The sequence below is a fragment of the Argiope bruennichi genome, chromosome 1 (genome assembly GCF_947563725.1).
Source record: "Argiope bruennichi chromosome 1, qqArgBrue1.1, whole genome shotgun sequence".
NCBI lineage: Eukaryota > Metazoa > Arthropoda > Arachnida > Araneae > Araneidae > Argiope > Argiope bruennichi.
The window spans coordinates 147,861,611-147,887,920 of NC_079151.1; the positions used below are offsets into that span (position 1 = coordinate 147,861,611).

The 26,310-nt window shown below is 26.6% G+C and overlaps 1 protein-coding gene across 1 annotated transcript; it reads left to right on the top strand.

The window, feature by feature from the left end:
• Positions 1 to 1,842: 1,842 nt before the first annotated feature.
• Positions 1,843 to 25,894, top strand: LOC129969157 (carnosine N-methyltransferase-like). Its single transcript, XM_056083591.1, has 7 exons — positions 1,843 to 2,093; positions 6,914 to 7,112; positions 13,295 to 13,455; positions 15,208 to 15,348; positions 16,169 to 16,347; positions 18,546 to 18,763; positions 25,661 to 25,894. The coding sequence occupies exons 1-7, from the start codon at positions 1,912 to 1,914 to the stop codon at positions 25,790 to 25,792; spliced, it is 1,212 nt and encodes a 403-aa protein (XP_055939566.1). The 5' UTR covers positions 1,843 to 1,911; the 3' UTR covers positions 25,793 to 25,894.
• Positions 25,895 to 26,310: the final 416 nt, after the last annotated feature.

Below are 26,310 nucleotides of genomic sequence, written 5' to 3' on the forward strand. Positions count from 1 at the left end.
CAATATAGAATGGTTAAGGATTTCTACAAGACATTCACTTGAAAATATTATTTGTTTAAAATTTGCCCAGAGCATTATCTGGATATTTGAAAAGGCCAGGTTAGTTAATTTGAGAAATTTATAATACAAATCTTTTTGCACATATACATATTGATTATTTATAAACTGAACATAAATATAGAAAATTTATATCAATATAGAATATTTGTTTCAAGATAACTTAGATCATCAGCCAATTTAACTCAAAGAAGAAATGACTTGAAATTAATTCTACAGTACTTTAAAATTTAGTCACGAAAAGAAAGAATTATACAGAAAATTAGTCACTAGAAGAAAGAACGGGATATCTATATAGAATACTATGAATTATTATAGTATAAACCCTTCATTTGTGGTGATAAAAAAATTAATTTTATTAATCTACATATAAGAAATAATAAAAGAAACAAAAAGAAAGTCTAAAGTTTATTTCTATTCTGATTTAATACTACAAGCAGTATTCTACACAAATCATAATTATTGTGATGTTATTTTCAAATATATTTACATGTAGTAATTTTCTTTTATGGACAGTAGTTCTTTTTTGATAATTGTTCAAATAATTATTTAGCAAGATAACTTATAAAAGCATTATTTTTAATACAACTGACATATTTCAGTAACTTTCATAATAATAAAATATTATTATATAAAAATATCGAAAATAAATATAATATTCAGAAATAATTTCTTCTATCAGAAAATCATGGTTAAGAAAATTTTCAAAATACTGAGGAAAAAAATAAACACTTAATATATGAATGCACCGTCAACTGAATTTTATGAAAAAAGATCCTTTTTTTAAAAAAAAAATTCAGTTTAATTATAATTATGTCCTATAGTGCACGCACTAACTTCATTATGAAGCAAAATTGAAGAGTAATAAATCTGTTAAACAGTGCAGGATGTTTATATAAATTTTAGTTAATTCTTTTAATGATTGGTATGAAACAGGAACTACTATTTCTATTTTCTACTGGCCAACATTTATTTCATGAGAATTTTGAATATTTGGAAGTTATAGCAATTATTTCCTCATTTTGTTAACTGCTTTTTTTTCTGTTTTAATAATTTTAAAATTAAAAATCATTTAAAAATTATTAAAAACAAAAATTCAATATTTCTTTTTGTTAACATTAATTAAAATTATTTATTGATTGCAAATTCAACTATTATTAATGAATATCTAAATTCAACACTAAAATTAGATGAATATTAATTGCAATAAAATATAAAATACATAAAAGCATGAGTGTTGGTCAAAAGGAAGTTAAGATAAATAGAGTGAATTATTCGTAAAAAAAAAAAAAAAAAAAAAAAAAAAAAAAACATAAATTAATAACTTTTTAAAACAGGCATAAATTTAATGCAAAATTTTTTTAATTAATACACAGTATTAATTATTATTTAATAAATAATTGTTATTGTTTTCTTAAAACCTTTTTGAAAGCTAGGAATACAGTAGCATTCATAACTTATTGTGAACTCGTTGCTTATATTCACTAAAATATTTTCTGAAATTGTCATAGACAGTATGAAAATAATTTTAAAAAATGCCTGTTATGGCATTAAAGGCTCGAGAGTATGAGGGAAAAAACATTTTCATTTCCCATCTCACACTTATATAGGTAAACAGTAATTTAATAATACAAATTCCCCTCTTTATTTTCCATTTATAATGTAAATAAACACGTAATTCTCTAACCAATCACAATCGATGAAACAGACGGAGAAAGAAAGCCCATGATTGGATTCAAAAAGGTTGACATACAAAGAGCCGATTTCGAGATTGTGTTTCGTTCCTATTTACCTGCCTTTCATTGTTTACTTTTGCTACAGAGCATATCGTTAGTGGATTAGACTGTTCACAGTATGGAAGAAACTGACAGTTTAAATAATGTTTTAGTTTCCAGTTCCTTACCTGATGATAATGCCAATCAAACTATTAACAATAAAGAAAATTCTAATGACTGTGAACCTGAACCTGAGGAAACTGAAGAAGAATTGGAACGAAAACATTTTCAACGGATTGTTAATGCTTTCAGAAGTTACAAGTATGAACGATTTTTTTCCCCTTAAATCTTAATATTTATTGAAATTCATGAAGCAGTTTTAATAAACATTTTTCTGGTAATTGTAAGATATAAATTTTTTTTTGCTTGTTATTTTCGTGGGAACAAATTTCTTTTGATGAAAAATAGTGAAAGATGTTTCTATTTAATTGAAATGCTTAGTATTTTGTATTTATTTAAGTTATGCAGGTTTCAGAAGTTTAGAATTTTAATTTATTTCTTACGCTTGTTTATAAGTAACATTTTAAAGATATCTGGATTTTCATTTTTATATGTATTTCGAGTATTAGTCTCATTCCATCAGTAATTTGTTCAAGTGATTATTTACTGATATTGTTATCTAGAACTTATATTTTTAGATTTTGATATGACTAATTTCTACATACTTTGTTTTTAGAGTGTTGCATAATCTTTAAGCTTATGAGTTATATTAATTACTCAAATTTAATCTTTTGTATTTTTCAATTAATGTAATTAAAGATGACTTAAGGTTTAATAGAAGATTTTTCAAAATTTAACATATAGAATAATGAACTGTAATTGCAAAAAAAGTTATTAAACTGATCAAAACTTATAAATAAAAAACAGATTGTAGGAAATATAATGAAGTATTATTTTCTATAATTCAAGCATTAAATGTAAATTAAAAATTTGATTACCTTGCATATGTATTTTTTCTTTGTTTTGTATTTATATGAAAGTATTCATAGCCCAAAGAAAAGTTTTGGTTTCTACTTCAGGGAATATTTTTTTAATTATAAAAGACATTTTTTGTAGAGAATTTTTATATTTCTTCTGTTTTAAGTTTTATTCATCTTCAATTTTTTTTTCTCTTTTTCCATTTATCTGCTTAAAAGGAGTGTAAAAAGACATATTATTATTCAGATTCAGCCAATGAAGAATTGTATGATATTTCTCTTGAACAAATATGTGTTACAAAGATCAATATTTATTTTCAAGATTTGTGATTAGATATGAAATATTTGAATAAAATATGATTGTAGATAAAATACCTTTAGATTGATTTATGTAATTATTATGAAGAATAATACAAACAGATCATGGAGATGCTACTTCTATAGTTATATCATCATACCCAATTATATAATTCTGAATATATTCTTTAGCAACTGTCTTTAGTTACCAGTTTTTTATTTTGGAATATTGATTATGTTTAATTTTAATTTAATGCTTTTCGTATGAAATGGTTGTAATGCTTTTCCCAGCAATATATTTAAAAATTTCTAATTTTGATATTTAATCTGTATTATCTGAGATGCTTTCCATCTTTTCATTTTATTATCCTTATTAGGTTACATTCACACATGATAGCTCTTTTTCACTGTTAAATTTGTGTGTATTAAGATCTTTCGAATTGTCTGATTTAGCTATTAAGCCATTGTCTTGAAGCATGCTTTATATAATAGCAGCTGCTGCACAATATTCTGTTGTGATTGCTATTCAGTATTTAGTTCTAATCTACATTTTTCTCATAGATTTCTTCTCGAATTGTGTACTCATATATATAGCTTATATTCATCCTTAATACTTATATTTGTCAAACAGTTTGAGTGTATTTCATCTGAATTACTAGTCTCATCCTTACTGGCTAGAATGGGTTTAGAATTTTTCCTTTTCTAGATGTACTTTTTTCTCTTAAGTACTTATATTTAAAGTACCATAGTAAAGTATTTAATTCTGTATCTAGAGTATCAATTTTTACTTATCCATTTTTTTTGTTGCAAATTAATAAAAAAAAATAATAACAAAAACACTTTCCTGGTTTTAGTTGTAAGATTTTATACTATTGCAATATTTATTATGGAAAGTTTTTATGAGCTGTGAATATCTTATTTTAAGAAATTTTGATAATCAAAAATGTGAAGTCTACCCACAAAAGCAGCAATTTACCACTAGATGTGGTAATTGCATCATTTTTTTTTTCATGACTCTTGTTTTTATTCTTTTCTCTTATGTGTTGTGATGGAATAAAGACATGTTTTTAAGATTTTCTGTGTTTTTTCTTGCAATTTGTTGCACTGGTGATGCCATAAGGTTGTGAGAAAAGAATTATGTAGTCTTGGTAGATCCAAGATATGTGGAATGTAGAAATCCTAGTTAAAGCAGACTGAAAATTATAATTTTCCATAACAAAGGAAACTGCTTCTGTTTTGATCTTTCCAAAGCATTTGGACTAATCGAATTTTCTTGAAAGGAAGCTTGATACAAAAATGCTTCTTAGAGACTGCTGTTTGTTCAGTTTAGTTCAGGAAATGAAGTTTCATCTGGACAGTATGTGAAACCAAATGATGTAAGCAATTTTAACCAATAGAAAGCAGATTATAATATCCAGAGCTGTTGACTTGTTGATCAAATGATTGATTGCAAATAAAAATGATTCACGAAAGCTGGTAATGTGTTGTAGAAACATTTTGTCCTATTATTCAGAATGTATGCTAGACTTTTTACAGAATTATTTTTAACCAAAATGAAATTAGAAGAAACTAATGCACTTTATTTAGTCAAATTCCAGTACGACAAATAATGCAAAAACTAGATGGGAAACACCTTGCATACAAGATGATTGCAGATTTTCCAGAATAGTCCAATTAATTGTGCTGTAATTTTATTGATTAATAGACTATGATTTTATTTCAGAACCTGTCGCTAAGTTTTATTAGCTGAAGATAAAAGGTTACAAAATGTTAATTATGTGAACAAGAATGCATCCAGTCTTTTCATGTGTTAATTGTATCTGAATGATGAGCACAAATCATGTTCAAAATGCCAATAATTTTACAGTTATAAAATATATTGCTTGTGGTCAAATGGAACAGTATGATTTCGCTACATTTGCATAGAAATTGAAATGAATTTTCAGGTAATCATGGGAATAAAAGAATAGATGTATGTTGAATTTTTCAGTAGGTGGAGCTTGCAAATTTCTGAAAAAGAATCTCATATTAGTAAGATTTTTATTTTTGATTCTAGAACAATTCGCTATTTTTGCCTTGATAAAAGTGTTTTTGGGATGTATGAAGAAGTGGAGGAAAAGTTTATTATCCACTAAAAGTGTCAGAAATATTGAAATAATGTTAAAAGAGGAAATCTATTCAAATTAAACTAAATATTGCATATTACATTCTGAAAGTAAGCAAACATTTGATAGTAATAGAAAATGTCTCGGGTCTTTTGTTGATAAAAATTGCTTTTTGTGCATTTATAATACTTCTTTATTATTCTTTGAAATGCCATAGTTTATTTATACCATTCAAGGAGTGAAGACCAAACTAGAAACAAATGTGAATATAGATACAAATTGGCAGTTGTGCACTTGTAAAACTGTATGAATAATTGTAATGCTTTTAGTTGTGGGGGTATAGAGTGGTGTTATGTACTCATATAAGCAATGAAGTTGTATATTGGATGATTAACCAATTAAGTGCTTTCGATGTGTATATCAGTTAATCCAAAAATGTTTCATCTGATTCCCTTTCTTATTTTCATTTTTTATACATCATTTTTAAATTTAGGAATTATTAAAATTAATTTCTACTACAAATTTTGCTGATTACTAAATGATTTTTTTTATTTTAGAAATTATTTACTAATGGAATTACAATAATTTTTAATATAGATATTTAGGAGGATTTTTAAATAATGCTTTAAATTTGAAAAAATTGTTATTTTTAAGAAATTTTCAATAAAAAGTAGGTTTTTTTTTTTTTTTTTTTTTTCCCCTTAAAGTGTGCTTTTAAAATACTTTTGTTGTACTTACAATTTAATTTTAACTTCAAAAGTAAGCAATAATGAAAAAAAAAAAAAAAAAAAAATTAAAACTGTTACTTTTCTATCTAATAAAATTAGATGTATAAAAAAGTTAATGTGATGTTTATTGCATAAAAATTTATTTTTACTGTGATACACAGAATTGTTTGTTGAGTGAGGAAATTTTTTTATTAAATAATCCTTTGAAATATTATGTAAATTATAAAAAATGTTCTGTAATGCTTAAAAAAATTGAGTGCTGGATAATTTCCCCCTACCTACAGTCTTATTTTGTTAATTTATTTCTGTGAGAATATTATTGGATTAGTTGAAGTTTAATATTTTAAAACTTTAGATGATAAATTAAGGAGATGTATTGCACTATTGACAAATTTAAATCTTCTAAAATAGTACAAATTTCATATCAACCACAATTTAAAAGCTTTCTGCTGAAGAAGTATTTGAATTCAAGCTACATAAAATATTTGAATATTTTAGTAATTATTAATTTTGGCAAACCAGTAATTTATTAAAAACAACTAGTAAAAATAGTATAATAAAAAAATTACTTTAAATTATCATTTAAAAAATGCATTCTGGAGAAAATGCTTTTCTCTCCTTTAATATTTGTTAATTGTGATTTCCAAGGAACTAACATTTTTTTTTTTTTTTTAAGTTATGATTACAAACTAGCTTCTCCAATTCATTATAAATATATATACTTAGTTAGAAATTTTTGTTTCAATTTTGATAGAAAAGCATATATATTATATCTCAGAATTCAATACTTTTCTCCTTAACTTGTCTGTAACCAAAATATGCACTATATGCAATAAATATCACATTGTGTCATAAATTTTGTAAATTTGTATTTAGTATATTTGTGTGCAATATAATACATCATCTTTCATGTCAACGTATGATTACTGACAAGCTGAGTTAAAGAGTATTTAGAATATTAATTTTAAGATATAAATACATTATTCAATTGATATAATTAGTATCTTTTTTCTAATAAATTCCTACTCTTTTAGATTGCATAGTCTCAAGAGGCTGTACAATTCTACAAAGTACATTTCTTCCTTATCACCTCACCAACAAGACCTTTTGAAAGGCTACAGAATTCATTTGGATCAAGTGCGAGTAGCAATTGAGCATAATTACGAAATAATCAAAGTTATTATAAAGGATGTAGCTCACTTATTTCAAAATGCTGATCACAGTGAAGATATTGTAAGTAATTTTTACTTGTTTTTTTTTTTTGTAAAAGCTACTAAACTCTTATACATACCCACCAAAACTATGGAATTTCCCTTGTTACTACTAAAATTAGGTGAAAACCATGGAATTATGGATGTATAAAGGAAAACTAGAAACATTGGATATATATATTTAAAACTGCAAAATACGCTGAAAATGCCCCTTTCTTGAATTTGTGCTCATAGCAATGTAGTGATATTTTTAGTATGGTTAAAAAAAAAAAAGGAGCTTGTTCCATCATGAATACAAAAACTCTGGAGTCACTCCTCATAACAAAAATGAATGTGGAAGTTTATTGTGATATTAAACTGATCAATAATGACTTAAGAAAAGCAAAAGTACTTAAAAAAAGAAACAAAATTGTAAATATCTTAACAAATAGTGTTAATTTAGTTAATCAATAATAAATGTCTTAAATAATGTTTAAAAATATTCGTTTTTAACTTCTTTGAAATATCTACTCTTTAATAATTGTTATAATATATGTGATTTATTGCTAAGAAATGCTATTCATGATTGAGTAACCAATATTGGAGGGCATGCTTGTATAATAATCATCATCCCAAGGTTGTTTTTTTTATAACACTTTTATCTTCTGATCTGACTTTGCACCAGGTTTATGAATATTGAGACAAAAATTTTGTCAAAGAATTCTTTATCACTGTAATTTATTAAAATAATTTTTTTTTTTTTTTAAAAAAAAAGCTTTTTATTGAATGCAATTTTTGTTTATAAAACAATTTTCTCATCTGGTTTTCCAACAATATTATTAATGTCTTAATTGCTACTTTTAATTGTAAAAAAATAGATGCAATGTAAAAATTGTAAAAAATGGATGAAGTTTAAGTATCCATAAATTAGTCGAGTGCTATATTAAATAAAATTTCTGGAGTCTGCAAAGAATTCTTTCAATGCAAGAACACAATGCCAAGGAAAAATAGTTTCTGAAATGTTATCAAATAATATATAACCTATAAAATTAATGATTTGTCTTTTATAATATTTTAAGGATCTTTGTGTCTTAAAGAATCTGCATGTTATTGCCTATAATTTAGTACTAATATTGTAAAGAATTAAGCTTAAATAAATTTGTCTGAAATAGGATTGTTTACTTTATTTTTGTGATAGTTATTTTCATCTTCCTAATCAAGTTTTTAACCAGATGATACTATCTAGAATCACTCAAGTTTAACAATTAAAGTTAATTACTTTTATTTAAGACAAAACAAATTGCTAATCACACAAGACAAAATAAATTGGCTTTTTGAAAAAATTACTGCTTTAAAATGCTTGATATATATTTTGAGTTCATTTTAAAGTAAAAAATAATATACAAAGCAAACAACAATTAACTGAATTTGAGAATAGCAATTTTGCCTTCCCATTGGGTGAAACTAGATTTTCATGGTTTATATATATTGAATCAATTCTTTATTTAATATAATTACAATACTATGCTTCTTTAATACTTTTTTAATTGATCAGAGAAATTGTAGTATAAATTGAAGGAAACTATTTAGTAAGTAAAAATGCTATGAAAATTATGCAGAAAAGGTTGATGAGGGAAACATGACTGTGTTATAATAGGGTGCTTATATGTTAAGTGCATACCACTGATGAAATTTGGCTTAACTTCATGCTTTTGGTGAACTTTAGGTTTAACTTCATATCATTGGCAAACATAATCAATAGACTAATATGACATCTTTTGGCATTAATCACTGATTGCAATAAACATGACATTTTTGGAGATAATTTGCTGGCATTGGTTAATGTGCAATTACCAATAATAGTAATATACAGATAATGAAGGAAGCTGTTTATTGTTGAAATCCATAATTTTTTTCTGGTAAATTAAAATTCAAAGTATTTTCTTCAGAAAATCAAAATAAGTATTAAAATGTATACATTTTACTAAGTGAAGACGTGACATTTTTTTGCACTTTTGAAATAAATTTCTGGAAATTTAATATTTTTGTATATATTATAAAAATGTAGCTTTTCCCTTTTAAAGATGCTGATTTTTTATATATAATTATTTTTTTATATGCCAGTTCTTACATTGGACTTTATTAATAGTACTTTGATATATACAATCAAAATAATAGTTCAATAATTTGTAATTCATATGTAGTTATATAAGAATTCAAATTAAAAATGGATGTTCTTTTTTCTTCATTAATTTTTAATCATTGTTGTTATTTTATATTATAATACTATATTTTCTTTTGATGACTTACTGGTTTGGAGGAAATATTGGTTAGGTTTAATTTCAAGTAAGTCATTTAGATATAATTATTAAATCTGTGATAATCTAAAGTTTCCAGACATTAAAGATGTATTATTTTAATTGTCTTACATATTATAATTGTGTACATGAAATGATTTAATGGAGGGCAGTTTCATGACATCATGACTCTATTGAAAATGTAAACGTGTGGTTCAACTATCTTTTAAATTTCATGGTTTTGTAACTTCACATTTATATATGTCTTGTAAACTACAAAGATTTGAAACAAAATTCTTCCCAGGAAGAGGTCCAGGTTGTAGAAATTTTTTCCATATCCAAATTTCATACACAGAATAGAGCTGCTTATTATTCAACAGGCTTATGAAATGCCTATTGAATCATGTCAATAAAAGACCTGTAAAAAAATAATTAAAAAAATAATTGTGTCCAAGATATGCTGCAAAGGTCCATTGGGCATTAAAGAAATGTTTACTAGAATATGCTACTGATGTATATTTACAATAAAGTACTGTTTTTCACTTCATATTTGTTGTCCTATATATATTTAAATTTGACCTGGACAATATACTTCTTGAAATGTCTTTGAGAAAATCATATTCTATAAATTTCTTACTTTTATAAATGTTTTAAAATGAATATAAAATCTATTTTGGCTGCCATTTTAATTATTTTTTATTAATAATATATTTATTATTTTAATTATTTTTCTGTGCATTGCTTTGTGTCACATTTTTGGATTTCCTAATTTCTGCCATATGGTCAATCAATGCCCCGGTCTTTCCATGTTTGTTTCACAACCAAGTACTATTAAAATACTTACAATCTTGAGCATTGTCATTTGGCTGACTTAGTAATTATTTAAGCATAACACCTGGCAAGAAACTGACCAAATATATAATTTATGTGTGTTAATAACTTTACTTCAAATAGATTCAAAAATAAATTATTTTTCTCTTTGGAATCAAATTTTATTTTTTTATACTGATCTTCAAAGTTAAAGATCAAAATCAGTATTAGCATTCAATAACTACATTCTTTTATATTAGCATTGTTTTGAATCATTGCCTGTAAATAATGTTTTGCCAGCTTGAATGTCTACTCTCGTGTGTTGTTTGTTTGTAATTCTTTTCTTTTTTTCTACAATCCTTTTTATTCTGTCGCATGCGAAATGTGGTGTGAAAAAGCGTTTGAAATGCCAAAAAACCTGAACTCGAAATTTGTCAGGTCCTCCCTGAGTCCAGAAAATTCTTTTTGTCCAAATGCAATAAGTCGAAAAAAATGCCTTTTTCAGCAAAGCATCAAATTTTGAACAAAATCTATTTAAAGGAAGTCTGCAACTACATGATAACTTGAATGTGAACATGATAACTAGACAGCCTAACAAACTAGATTGATGAAATTTGTGCACAAGTTAAACATCTAAAAATTTAGATCCATATTAATTTGGAACCAAATCCGTCTAGGAACTTATTTTGGTCAATCTATACTTTTGCCTACTTATAATGATAATTCAAAAATATAGCATATTAGATAAATAAAATTTGGTTTACAGATGTTAAGTATGTAAAATGTGGATTCTTATCAAATTTCAAAACATGTCTGTCAAAGAATTGACCGCCTATCTGTTTATACTTTTTGATGCAATATTCTAAGTAAATGAAATGTATTGTATTATTTTGTGGCTGCAATTGTTGTTCTGTGCCGAATTTCAGTTGTCCAACATACATATTAAATTTTCTGGTACATTTGTATTAACTGCATGTTAGTGATTAATCAAAAAACAAAAAAAAAAAGTTTGATCATCAGATTCAGTAAAAATGTTAGATATAAGTAAAGATGGATCTTTTGTAAGTGTTGTTTGCCAATAGCTGACAGATAAAATATGTACTGATTTTCCTACTTTCCAAAGCACACAACACTTCTTTATAGAACTCAAAAAATAAAAATCTGAGCACTCATGGCAGTCATTTCCTTATCTAAAGTAGGTCCACATTTTTAAGCAAAGGATAGTACCTTTCTTATAGAGTATATGGAAATGTTTGGAAAGATCACTCCAGCTGGCTTCTTTTTCTTTCTTTCAATAATTTTTGTTGTAATTCTTTAGCAATCACCTCACTATAATCTGCTCTTTTCAGAATTGCATTCTTTAATTTTATTTTGAAATAACAACTGTGCTTATTTCAAATTCTGCAGCTGATTCACATAAATCCCCCCTCCCTGCCATTTGGATTTTTTTTTATTTTAGAAATAACTCAAAATATGACTAAAATATTTATGGAATTAAATGCAACAATTTAAAGCATTAATATACACCTAGTCAAATATGCTAATTTTAATGCAAAAATTAACTTATTTGATTTTTGATCAATGTTAACCTAATTTTATGTGTTCATTCAACTTGAATTGTTTATAATGATTGCCCTCAACCATGCACATATTTCTAAGTTTTACTAAATTGTATTATAAGAAAAATATAAATAAGCTGCTTATATGCAATTTTACTGTATATAATAAAGAAATAGCTTATGTGCATATTCAAGAATATGAAAAAAGTAAATTCAAAATTTTACAAAAGTACTAATTTGTCCTTTTTTAATAAATTGTGACACTGAATAACCTTTTTGAATTTTAAAAATTCTTTTATATATTTAATTGTAAATAAAATATATAAATAATATATATATATATATATATATAAGTTTATAAATTACAATATAAATGTTAATATGTTATATAATAAATGTTAAATTATAATTTACATATATAAATGTAGATAAAATGTATGTAGTTATACATAATGGGAAAAATAATCAACAAAAGAATGCATCTCTTAGCATAATGAGATTTCGACATAGTTCAAGGCTAGGTTTCTCACACAGATGATTCAAAGTTGAAAAACGAAATATATATTTAAATACATAGAGTGTATAAAATTGTATAGAAATTGTTCTAAAAAAGTTGTTAATATAGAAATATTCATATGCGTTAACCATTTATTGAAGAAAGTGAAGTTTAAGAATAATTTTTCTAAATAATTTTGAGGTAAATTTGATTTTATGACAAATTCTATTAAGAATTGCAATTAAATGCTATGCACTAAAGCAAATCATTGAATTAATTAACATTTTAAAAGTTTCAAATCAACCTTCCATTTCAGTCTGTTTAACTTGTAAATTTGACAAAAGTAAAATAAATTGATAATTATAATTCAAAAATTTATTAGGAGTGATTTAAATGTCATCTAACAGATGTTTCTTTGTATTCCTAGTCAAACTTTTATGTATTATTTATCACTAAAACAACAATCATTTTATTAAAATTTTGTTATAAAATTTACAATGCCTTTTGTTTCATTAATACTTGATTTTTATGTGTGTGAATGTATATTCACTCAGTAGCAATCTTCCCTCTCCTCCAGTTCATTTTTTAACTTTTTCAAATATGTCTTTTGAATCCTTTTCATGCATCATGTATATAAAATAAGAAAAGTATATCATGCATATAAAATGAGATAAATATATATATATATATATTTATATTCATATATATATTTATATTTTTGGTAGCACTTTTTTTTTTTTTTAATCTTAGGGATAATTGTTTATTCTTAAAGTTTCTTTGTTGCATCCTTAAAAAGGTATAACTTGCATTTAAACACATTTTTTTAAAAATAATTTTAATGTAAATTTTAAATTTTATGAACTATTCTATTTGAAGTTATTAAATATAGCCTGTGATTTTATTTTTTGGTAGATTTTAATGTGTATGCAGTTTGAGTTGCACTAAGAAATATCTATGAATTTAGGAAAAAGGTAAAATTATTAAAAGTTTATTACAATGCATAAAAAAATGCAGCATAAATTGTACATGCCTAAATACTGATTTTTTTTTAATCCATTTATAGAAAGTTATTAGTTCTGAAGTGACTATGATTGATATGGAAAAAGTTCAGTCCATATTTAAACAGCTGTATCGAGAATGGAGTGTCGAAGGAAAAGATGAGAGAGATGCCTCTTTTAAGCCTATACTGGATGAAATTGCCTTAAGGTTTCCCGAGGACAAAGTGTAAATCTTCTTCCCTGCATATTTTTGCTAAAATTTGCTTTATTGCAAAATAATTATCATATTAATTATATTTTATGTGCAGATTGATGTATTAGTATTACCAATTTCCTTTTCTGTTTGAAATATTTGTTGTTAATTTCTATAGATGTTGACTACATGATTTGATGTTGTGTAAATGCCTTATGAAAATTTTGTTTAAAATTTGGAGATGATGATTCCTATCAATAGTTTCATTAAAGAAATTTGTAAAATTATAGATATGTGATGATATAATTTAATTTAAATCCTTGTTAGTTTCCTAATTTTTTTATATTAAATTAATCCATGTTACCTTATTCTAAAACTTTGTCTTCTTTCCTGATCCAAATAATTTTCTATTTGTTTCCCATGCCATGATGAAAGAATAAAAATCCCTAGCATTCTTTTCAAAGATACCTAAGATTTCCTTTCTTAAGTCTGCACATGTCAAAATCTCTTAGTAAAATCACTAAAAAGAAAATTTTCTGTCCCTTTTGCTCTTGTCTTATGGTACAAAGGAATGTGTTCTAACTTTGTCGCTGAGTACAAATTATGTTTGACATGGTAAAATAAATCATTGTTCAAATTCCAAAAGGGCCATATTCTTTGCCATCTATCAAAATTATGCTACATACATATATATATGTATATATACTGAGGTGACAAAAGTCATGGGATCCCTACTAATAACATGTTGGACCTTCTTTTGCCTGGGAAAGTGCAGCAACTCCATATGGCATATGAGGCATGAACTCAACAAGTCGTTGGAAGTCCTCTGCAGAAATATTGATCTGTAATTGTATAAACATTGACAGTGCAGGATTTTGTTCACCAACTCACCTCTTAATTTTGTCCCATAAATAATTGATGACATTCATGTCAGGCAATCTATGAATCAAATCATTCATTGTTATTGCCTAGAATGTTCTTCAAACCAATCACGAACATTTCTGATATGGTGCTCCATAAAAATTCCATTGTTGTTTGCGTGCATGAAGTCTATGAATGGCGGCAAATGGTCTCCAGTTAGCTGAATACAGCCATTTCCTATCAATGATTGGTTGATTTAGACCAGAGGACCTTATGTGAAAACAGCACATGCTATTATGGAGCCACCACCAAATTGCACAGTGCCTTGTTGACAACTTGGATCCATGGCTTCATGGGGTTTGCATCTTACTATCAAAAACCCTACTGAAATCAGGACTTATCTGTTCAGCCATGATTTTCAAGTCATCTAGGATCTAACAAATATGGATACAAGTCCAGGGGAGCTTCTTTAGGAGATGTTGTGCTGTTAGTAAATGCACTCGAGTTGATCTTCTGCTGCCATGGACCATCAAAGCCAATTTTCACTGCACTATCCAAATGAACATGTCCATCGTACTTGCATATTAATTCCTGCTCTTATTTCATACAGTGCTCTTATCTGTTAATACATATGATTCTACTCTTATGTCTGGTTCAGTCATTAAGTGCAAGCGTTCAGCCAATGTATTGTCCATGGTGAGAGATTATGCCTGAAATTTGGTATTATCGTCACAATTCTTTCATCAATTTGGATAATCTACTTTAAAATATTTTTTCTGTATACTTAAAGTTATTCAATTAAAAAAAAGTTCCACAAAGAGCTAAATTAAGATATAAATTTACTAAACGAAAAAATTTTATTCTTCCATGATTTTATGTTCATTATTCATTCAAAGTATATCTTATATACTTAATGTATTATAGGGACAAACCAAATATACAAATTCTAGTTCCTGGTGCTGGACTAGGTAGACTACCATATGAAATTGCACGAAGGGGCTATTCTTGCCAAGGAAATGAATTTAGCCTTTTTATGCTCTTTGCTTCCAATTTTGTTTTAAACAAGTTAGTAAATATTTGTTATCACTATTGTTTTTTGAATTAAGGGTTGATCCTATTTCATGTGAAGTGTTTTATGATTACTTTGACTAAAAATATAAATTGCATATTCTTCCTTTAATGTTTAATGACTACTTTTGGAATGTAAAAGAACAGCAGCTTCTTGGAACATTACGTTTTTCAATTAAATGTTTTTTTCTCTTAAGAATTTTATTTTAAAAAATGAGGATTGATGTTATTAATTGAGTAGTTGAATTTTTTCAGATTTGATTTCATTGACTATTTTAAAATTTATTTTTATAATAAACAATAAAATTAGACCTATTTTTTTTTTCATTCCCTATTTTTCAATTACTTGTAAATGAAATATTTTTTCTATATTATCCCTATTTAAAAGTATAAAGCCATCAACAGTTTTTATTTAATGAGTCAATTAGTTTTTAAAATCTAGTACTAAATAATTTGCTTACATATTTACTTTTCTTCATTTTTTTTTATAGAAATCTGAAGACAATTAACGTTATATTTAGGAACTCCAATCTCATGGATTTCTGATTTAAAAATTTTCAATTATGTATTATTGCAGTATAAGTAAATTTAATGCTAAACACAGATTATAGTATTGAATAAAAATTGTTCTGCATTTAATTTCTAAACTTTCAAAAAAAAAATGTTACACTAAATAGAAACTAATGAAATTTATTGTAGCATTATATATTTATATATTCATTATATTATACAAAAACATATTTAAAATAACAATTTTTTTTTAAACTTGAATATGTACAATGTCCATTTTAAAAATCTAAAACTGTCTTATCTTCAGGTGTCAAGGCGTGGACATTTTCAAAATTTATCCTTGGGTTCACCAATATTACAACAACTTAAAGTCTTATGATCAGGTTCAAATGGTGCGTTTCCCAGATGCCAATCCATGTGATATTCCTGAAAAGGTGGATTTCTCAATGGCTGCTGGTAGCTACATCGAAATTTATAACAATTTAGGTACAAATTTATTATTCAATCTTTTCTCAATCATGATGCTTGCCATGAAAATTTATTATAAGATTTGAACTAATATTTTACGTACCTTTAATTCAAATTAGCCTTTTTCTTATGAGTGGAACAGTTGCTGTATTGATGGATTTTTATTAATTTCTGTGAATGGTCTGGTACATATATGCTGTGCCACTAAAAAATCACTCTTGCACTATTGATTGAATGAATCTGTAATCATCTTTTTTCTAATATTAAGTTTGCACTATTGTGTTATTACATGCCTCTTTGTCGATTTATTGCTAATGTGATAAGAAAGAAGAGGTAACTCGATGGACAGTCTAGAAGGACATAGATTTATCTTCCAATAACTTGGAAAAGATGAAATCATTTTTCTATTTCTTCATTTAAATCTGCACCTGAAGAGGAGAGTATAAATTTTTTTTAATCATAGTCTAAAGATTAAATATTTTATTTAACCATTCATTAAATTTTTAAACCCTTTCTCATATCATCTCAATAACATATTTTGATTTGCAGCAGTGTTTGTAGGATCTTTTAGTACAATGAATCAAACTGCACTATACATCCATGTTTTTTTTTTTTTGTTTTTTTGAGACTTTTAAATTATAAAAATCGCAATTTAAAAATATTGCTTATAAGGTTTTTAAAGCACATACATTCTTAATGATGAACTAATTTGTTATGTGTTCAATTAATAATCCATTGATCTTTAAAAAAACTTTGTCAAAAAATATTCATAACAGCTTCTAATGGATTAATTATATATTATCTGTTGTAAAAAATGCATAATTTTATTAAATCTTTTCCTGAGAATTAAGTTGAAATAAGCAATGATAAATAGAGTTTTTAATATTTTTTTTAATAATGCTTCTAAAATAAGCATTTGGAATGTATGTAGTGTGAATAAACATATTTAGTATTTGATTATTTATTGTCAGTTTGCTTTTAAATTAAATAAAATGAATTTAGTTATACAATAGATTAAAGAAAATTTTAATCTTATATAAAACTTGCATCTTGTCTTCTGTAACATTGTTGTATTATTAATTTCAAGATAATTAATAAAATTATTTCCATGTTGTAATGGGAAATTCAATTAAAATGCAATTAGAAATGATAATTCTGATTAAGAATGAGTTTTTTTACATTGTATGTGTGTTTCTTGAAATATATATATAATTTTTGTAATGCAGTCCTCAGTAGTGTGAAATGATATTTGAAAAAAGTTTTGCAAAGCCCATACAATCCAATTTTATTGAAATAACATTATACGATATTTTGTAAACAATAGGTTTCAGTGACATATGATGAAAATAACATTTGATTCAGGAAAACTTTCGTAGAGCTTTTTCCCTTCCGATTTCTCAAAATTTACCCACAAAAATAAAATTTATATGAAAAATAACAATATATTTACTATTAACTGAATTTCTATTTATTCGTTATTAGATTTACAGAAAGTTATTTGACTATTTTTATTACAGGTGGATTTTCTCAAGTAAACAGAACATTTCTTTCTTATAATTTCAAATCATTGTTATATTAGGTCTGTTTTTCCTCCAGTCGCCTATGAGATTGAAATTTTTGTTTTTTCATTAGCAGTCAATCTACCTTATACACATAGTGTGACTGGATTGCATAGACCACACAGTAACAGGATCTGCTTAATGATTAGAGGAGAGAGGAAACAAGGGAAGTGAAATCGTAATCCTTTGATGATACAAAATCTGTATCATCTTTTAGAAAATGTTTAATTGAAACACTTTTTTTTTCAATCTAAGAAGTTCCTTCAAAATTTTTTAATGTAATTACAAACATTTATTTAATATAAAAAAAAAAAGAAATTGGAAAGAGAGGGAAAAGTTTTGGATGTCTCATTATGAAATGTAATTATGACAAATAAGGCCTATCTTGAATATAACACATCTTTGCAAAAACATAGATACCAACTTTTCTTGAATTGAATTTGACCATTCTTCAGATTTATTTATTTTTTATATCATAATTCTCTAATATTTTAAGAAGTTTTATTAATTTATTCATTTGATTGTCCGATTAATCATATTAATTTTATTTCTCAGTGTTTATTTGGCACAATTTAGTATTTTAACTTTTTTTGTTCCATGCTCATGTCATACTTGAAAAGTAATAATAATAATAATACCAAATTTTTTTATCCCCAGATGTCTGGGATTGCATATGCACTTGCTTCTTCATTGATACCGCCAACAATGTAATTGATTACATTGATACTACATGGAATATTCTTAAACCAGGTGGCTATTGGATTAATTTAGGTCCTCTTCTTTATCATCATGCTGATATACCCAATGAAAACTCTATTGAACCAAGTTATGAAGAAATTAGGTCAATCATTTTGAAATATGGCTTTATTTTGCTGGTGAGTATTTATTACTATTTGCCTCTTGTGACCAGTTGGTTCGCCGAGGATATTATATTTGATTTCAGTTGAATTGTTGGGATATAACTTGATATCCAGGATTCCATCAAATTATTAGATTTTAAAGCTGTGTTATTTTAATTTTCTTATGGAGACTAGTCCATGTACATATTGCATAAGTGCATATTCATCTTTCAACTGGAGGCAGTGTCTTAATTGCCAACCAATCACTGCTCTACTTTCGTATGACACAAGATTAAGAATTTAAACAAATTCTGCATTTCAAGATTTTTGTAATATCTGTTGCATTTCAAAATGAAATTAGTTAGTTCTATTTATTTTATGACTCCTTTTAAGTGATGTATAGTTGATTCATTTAAGATATGCTGCAATAATATACAAATTTTTATTTTTGCCTTTTCATACTGATTTGTTTACTTGAATCTTTTCTTTTTAACTTAATTCGTTTCAGTATGTTAATAATGTGAGAATTATATTTATAACAGAAATCAAAGTAATGGCATATGAAATATTCCAATGATATATGTAATAAATTTAATAGTTCTCAAAAGGAGATTTTTTTTGCTTGTGTTGAAAATTAGGCAGCATGACTGATTATATTGAGTTAAAGAAAAGACTTTGAAACAGTCAGAAATTCAAGTTTTTAGGTGTGTGTGTGTGTGCTTGTATGCTTATCAAAATACATAAAATAAAAACAATATTCGGTTCATAAGGCATTTAAAAAGAAGTGGACTTACTATAGAAGATGAAACTTCTATTTGTTAATAATGATCTTAAATCATAATTAATCTTGCTGTAGTTAACTACCCTAATAAGGTAATCTTTCCCATATTTAATACAGTGCTTGTATTTAAAATACAAAGCAAAATTATAGTCTCTCAAGAATGTGTTTGAGTTATAAAAATAGTTTATCAGCAGGGGTGTTTGTGCTCCGGGATACCCGGAAATTCCGGGGATCGTCGTTCAAAAGGAAGTAAGAATAATAATGAATAATTTATTTTGATCTGGGTAATTTTGTTTGCTTTGAAAGCAGAAAACGCAAGGTCAGTGTGTGTGGTGAAAACTTTTCCTTTCTTTCTCCAAAGGCAATGATAATGCGTGAAAAGGGGGAAAAAACTTCTTTTTTGTTCTTTCCTTATTGCGAGTTATGACTCATTCCCCCGGTTCTCGGACATTCTCTTCTGGATTCTTTTCGGCAAGTAGGCGCGGCAGAAAAAAAAGGGAGAGACTTCGTTCGACCAGATGTGCGATAACGTGACTCTGGGTTCATAGGTCTTATCTCTCCGGGCGTGGCGCCAATAAGTAGAGAAGGGGGATTTTTCGCCGTATTAGCTATTTGTCATTGATCGCTTCGCAACTTTTTTTTCTCCGCTGTGTAAAATTTTCGTTTCATTTATTGATGCACGTGTAAATTTTTCGTTTCGCTTATTGAAATATTTTTTTTATTTATGTACGCAAGAGAATTTCACTTTGAAATTTCAGCATATGAAACAGAAATTACCCCTTAAAAATTCATATCTAATTAGTTTTACAGCATTAGATCCAGAGCTAAGAGGTAAAACCAGTACAATATTAGCTTTTGAAAAATTATCATCTTTTATGTCCCATATTTTTAGTGATAATGAAAAGTCAAAAGTAGAAGCTGAAATAAGGTTATACCAGAGTGATATTGATATCACCAAAGAAATGCTCTACACATCTGATGAAAGTGGAAATCAAGTCAAGTGTACAATTGATAAATATTGGTCTAAAGTTTTTAATTTAAAAGATGATTTCACAAATGATTATAAGTATCCTACATTGGCTAAATTGGTCAAAGCCTGCCTTAGCTGCTTCCATGGCCCATTAGTGGAAAGTGCATTCAACTTAATGGATACACTTGTCAGTGACTATAGAACCTCTCTTAAGATTGATTTCCTAGATGCAGTGCAGACTATTAAATATGATTTAATGGCTTCTAAAGAAACCTCATGTGAAAAATATGGCTCAAAAAATCCAATGACTGATCCAATTCACAAAGATCTCTTACTGAATATGAACAGAAGTTGGAAAACATATCAAGAGGACTTAAAAACATGTATTTCAGATGAGTCACCTATAAAAGTCTCTGAAAAACCTTCTACATTAGCAGAAAAGCAAACTGCTTCTACCTCTGCATGTGCTGTTCTCGAGGAAATTTCTTCAACTGTAAATGAGGAAAATAAAAGTCAACCTTCCTGCAATTATGAAGTTCACCACAAAAGAAAGACAAGCCCACAAACATCAGAAAATAAAAAAAAAGCAGCAGAAATTAGATAATTTTTTTTAAAAGAATTAATTCAGGTAATTTAAAATATTTGCATAAAATGTAGTAATTTATATGTTTGAAAATTTATGGTTATTAATTTTGCAAAAAAAGTAATTCATTGAACTTTTATAATTAGGTCATTCAATACTTCATAATTGTAATTTTTCATTTCTCTCCCCCCCCCCTTCTCGAAACTCCAAAATGCCGGTAGTAAGTCCGTAAAAGTTTCAGGGGATTTTTTGGGGTCCCACAAACACCCCTGTTATCATGATTTTAAAAAGTTTCATTATTCAGCTTCTTCGATGTAAAAGGCTTACCTTGCCCATTATAATTAATTTCGATATAAACCAATGTAAAATATGATAATATTGTACTATTAGATCAGGGATGTGGTGAAATACGATGTCACATATGAAACTTTATCATTGATTATAAAATTGTATTTGTATTAGAATCGACATTTAGGATTGCATTCACAAAAAATGAATGAAAAAGATAATTCAAACACAGAAGATCATAATTTGTTTACATTTCCCCTTTCAAAATTAAAGTTTCTGTCCTTTTCAACACTAATCTATAACATGATTGGTTGAAATTAAGAACACTGCGCCTGGTTGCAAATTAAATGTGCTCTTGTGAAATATGTATCCTATGACATCATAACTCTATGAAAAGTGTAATTGTCTATTTCATCCATCGTTTAACTTTCACAATATTGGAACTTTACTTTCTTATTGGTCTTTTAAACTATACAGAAATTACATCGAATCATACCCATCAACAACTATAGATTTTCTGTCATTGCTGCGGAAATTAGACGAAAACTGTAGACTTATGGATATATTGTGAAAAACTACAGAAAACGTTCAAAATACTCTTTTTCCGAATACTCACTCATGGCAATGTTGAGAATTTGTGAAAAAAAATTTTTTTAGCATGGTTTAAAAACAAAAAAGTGAAATATTGTTGCTGTATGAATGCAAAAACACTGGAGTCGTTCCCCATGACAAAATGCATATGGGAATTTGCTATGATGCTAAACTGAGCAGTGATGATTTTTAAAAAGTATAAATGTGTGCTATTTAATAAAGAAAATGTAATTATCTGACAAACAGTATTAATTTGTTTGATCATCAAAATCGTATTGTGTGTTTTTTTAATTAAAATTATTTTATTTGTATATTTAGACATATTTCACTTATATGTATGCTAAATAATTTTGATTAATGTTTTAATTAATTAGAATTCTTTAGAAATATCTATTCTTCAGTAATTTATGATTATTCGTTATATGTAACATATCTGTAAGAAGTGCTATGGATGTCTGAGTAGCCAATGTTGGAGAGTATGCACATAATCCTTCATTCTTAGCTTTTGACAACAGGAGAAAATCACACAATACAATATTTAAAAAAAAAAAAAAAATATTAAAAAAAAATGCTGCAATTCAGGAAAGATTTGCATGACTATCAAATCAGTATCATTATTAGATAGTTTTTTAGATTTTAAGATGGTGTAAAAATCATTTTTGTGCTGTTATATTTTCGGAAGTTATGGTGGGAAAATGTCAAAATTTTGCTTTGTTTTAAATTAATTCAAAATTTTTTAAAAAAACTTTTAGGTGCATATTTTGACCCTCCAAAGCATATATGGTTTAATTTTGGGTAGTTCTCAGTCAAACGTTCTAGCTTTTAGAGACTTACACGTACATTCATCCATACTGTTAGTAGAGATTTGTATAATGATATTTTAAAATCTCTTTCAATTGTGAATCTGCTATTATGAAAATATAAATATCTATTTATCTATTACTATAGCCAATCTTTATGAAGAAGATTTTATCTTTCTCTGTTTTCTATCTCTTATTCCTTACTTTTGTGCATTCCTTAGTTTGATGCATTTAACCTTATTCTGCATAATGATTATGTTTGCATCATAGCCTTTCTTGTTCTTTTTTTTTTTTTTTTAAATTTTTATTTAGCTTTGAATAATTAATTTGTGAAATTATTTTTTGTTAAAAATTGAAATTTTACTTCGAAAAAAAACTTTGTTTTTAAAGAAATATTAAAGGATTATTATTTGAATTAATTGATTTAAGTTACAGCATTTAGTTCAAAATTAAGTTTAAAAAATTTTTTTTGTGCACTTCTTTGTGTAGGTTTATACAACTTATATTGGAAAATAAAAATTGTTTTGTGTAGGGTTTAAATAAATATTGTGAAATTCTTTAGCCTTATGTATGTTATATTTCTTATGACTTTATTTTTTTCTAATTTTGAAAAAGAGATGTAAAAATTTATATATATTGCATTTTAAATAATTATATTTCTTTATTTGAAAATATTAAATTGAGAAATGATGAGTATTTATTTTTGGTTGTTTGGAAAAAACGTATTTTCCCCTACAATGCAGTTACCTTAAGTTTTAATAAAGCAGTATAGAGATTCAAATTTCTGAATTAATGCTTGTAGTGATTGGATTTTGAAGCGTTAGGAAATAAACGTTCATAGATGGCGCTGGACAACTAGCGCGAGTTTAATTAAAAGAGTGAGGTCATTTGAATGTTTGCTCTTGGAGAAGAAGGAGTTACTGAGCAGAGTAACTCGAACGAATCTGCAATAAATTTGTTCTTAAGTTTTCTATTTTCCTATTTATTCAAAGCACTCACAAACCAGCCACGACAATGCATTTTTATTATTTTATATAGATTATTATTTTTGTTCTTTGCAGATATTTTTTTCACAGGACAAAAAATTGTTGGATTTATTGCAATGTTTGAAAAAAAATTCAGACTGAAAGGTGCATTATATATCCATTATGAGTTTTAATAAAGTAATATCAATGTTCAAATTTCAAGATTAATATTTTTAATTTTGTATAGAGTATTAAGTTCCTATATAAATTATTTTTAATGGTAAAAAATTGTAGAATTTATTGCTGTGTTTAAAAAAAAAAAAAAAAAAAAAAAAACAAATAACACCCCCCCCCCCTCATATTGATGAATGCTGCATTTGAAATTCTGTTTTAAAGTTAAATAAGAAAGTAATTAAAAAGAAAAAAGCTTACAAAAATCAACAAAAACATAAATAACAAATCTCTAACACATTGACTGCCACAAATGCACCTGTGTGTTACAAATAATATGTAATTGTATGAAACATCTATGTTATTAGATGACACCTTCTCTACTACAGTTAAAAGATAGCAAAGAAGGGGTCATCTAAATAGATAGATGGCCTGGATCGTGGCAGCGAATGTGTTAAATAGCAGTACAGCTCAAAATGCTCTGAATAAAACATCTTGAGAAATTTCAGTTCAAAATTCCAAGGAGACAATTTGCTCAACTCACTGCCTCACTTCTCACCTAATTTTAATTGGATCTCTGATAGGGAATAATCATATCTTAATCACTGGATCCCAAGATTTGTTCTAATAAAGATGTTACTGTAATTTTTCAAAGACTTTCATTTTTGTCACAAAGGCCAGGAGGGATTAGCTTGTCATCCGTTAAAATATCTGTAAAAGTATCTTCCTAGTATGACTAGCTGTCCAGAAAAGCTGTTTCACAGATTCTTTACAGTATTAGTGGATTATGAAATGACATTTTCATATTTATTTTAAGTAATGCTGCCTGAAAATTTAAGATGAAAATCAATGGGTCAGAAATTATTTTAAAGAAGACTACATATAAAAAAAAAATGAAAGTGCCATCAAATTAAGACCCTTTAATTGAATTAACAGGTTTTGGAACACCATTTTTCTTGTTTCAGGTAATTGTTCAGATATCAGTAGTGTCCAGGAATTATTGATAGTATTTTTTACCACTTATATATGTGTGCATGCTTTCTCAACTTTAGACTACAATAGACTAATTGTAGAAAGTAACTTGAGTCAGCAGTTGGTAAATTTTTATCCAAATATTCGTTTTCTCTTGGAGGTATCAATATTCTTCCCGATAAGGTTATTTGGAAAGAAAATGATTATGTGTTTTTGAATCTTTTTGTATTGCAATAGTTAGATAATAACAATTTGTTTTGTTTTGCTTTATAAACAATATATTTTTCATCTTTTTTTACCAATTGTTGATCCACACACTCATATATATAGTTTGAATTAGTTTTGAAATTCAGTTCATTTGAAAGTGGTATAAAATCTCTCAGACCAAATACCATTCCTCTAATCTGGTGTGGAAGTTTGGGAATTTCAGCTCAATTATTGTCCTTGTTGCCAATACCTCAATATTAGAAGTGTATTCTAAAATAGCCTTTGTTTAAAAGCTATAAAAACAGGATGAAAAATTTCCTGTGACTTTTGTGTGAATGTTAGCTCCAATTCTTGAATTATGTATATTCATATTATAATCATGCCATATCATGCAAAGATTAACCGTATTAATCAGACTACTATATATTTTATGTTTAATCTATAATTGTTAATTATAGATTAAACATAAAATTATAAATAGTAGATCTATTTTGTTATATATTGGAATTATGTGTGTACTATATTTATAAAGAAACATAAAATCTGGTTTTCCTTTGCTTTTTACTTGAATGGCATTTAATTTATGTATTTATTTTTTCAAACAGAAAGAGGAACTAAATATACCTACACCTTATGCCCAAAACCCAAGATCAATGATGTCTTATGAGTACAGAAGTGTGTTTTTTGTATGTCAGAAACCAGATCCTGTGTGCTGTATGAAAAATGAAGTCTCCTGAATGATGTGGATAATATAAACGCATGTATGCAAGCAATTATGTGTTATATGTGTGTAATGTAAATACACAATGTTTAGAAAATAAAATTATTTTTACTTAAAATTTAACTTATTTCTTTGAGAATGCATATTGAATGCTATTCTTGTCCCAGTGTCTATGCACATATAGAAATTGTCTAGTTTGTTGACTCGGAACATGCATTATATAATTGTGCATGTGAGAAACATCCATGTAATCTAAACCAATGAAAACATCTATTTGGCTGTGATGCATGATCTGAATATCACATTTTCTTTGAATATGCCAAGTTGTAGCAATTCCAAAACATTAAAAAAGGACAAAACACGAACTAAAAAACAAAGAAGAAATAGAAAATATTAACGAAATATTTCAATATTCAAACACAGACATATTGACACAACTCTATTCCAATGTAATAAGAAACAAAACATTTCCATCCGCTCATACTCTGAAGAGGTCAGCAATAATATAATTCGAATTCAAATGAAATCAATTTA

What these genes read in the sequence shown, in the direction of transcription:
- LOC129969157 (XM_056083591.1), top strand. Translation starts at nt 1,912, where the DNA reads ATGGAAGAAACTGACAGTTTAAATAATGTTTTAGTTTCCAGTTCCTTA. An exon ending in AATGCTTTCAGAAGTTACAA is followed by an intron (nt 2,094 to 6,913) that starts GTATGAACGATT and finishes CTACTCTTTTAG; the next exon opens with ATTGCATAGTCTCAAGAGGC. An exon ending in CTGATCACAGTGAAGATATT is followed by an intron (nt 7,113 to 13,294) that starts GTAAGTAATTTT and finishes ATCCATTTATAG; the next exon opens with AAAGTTATTAGTTCTGAAGT.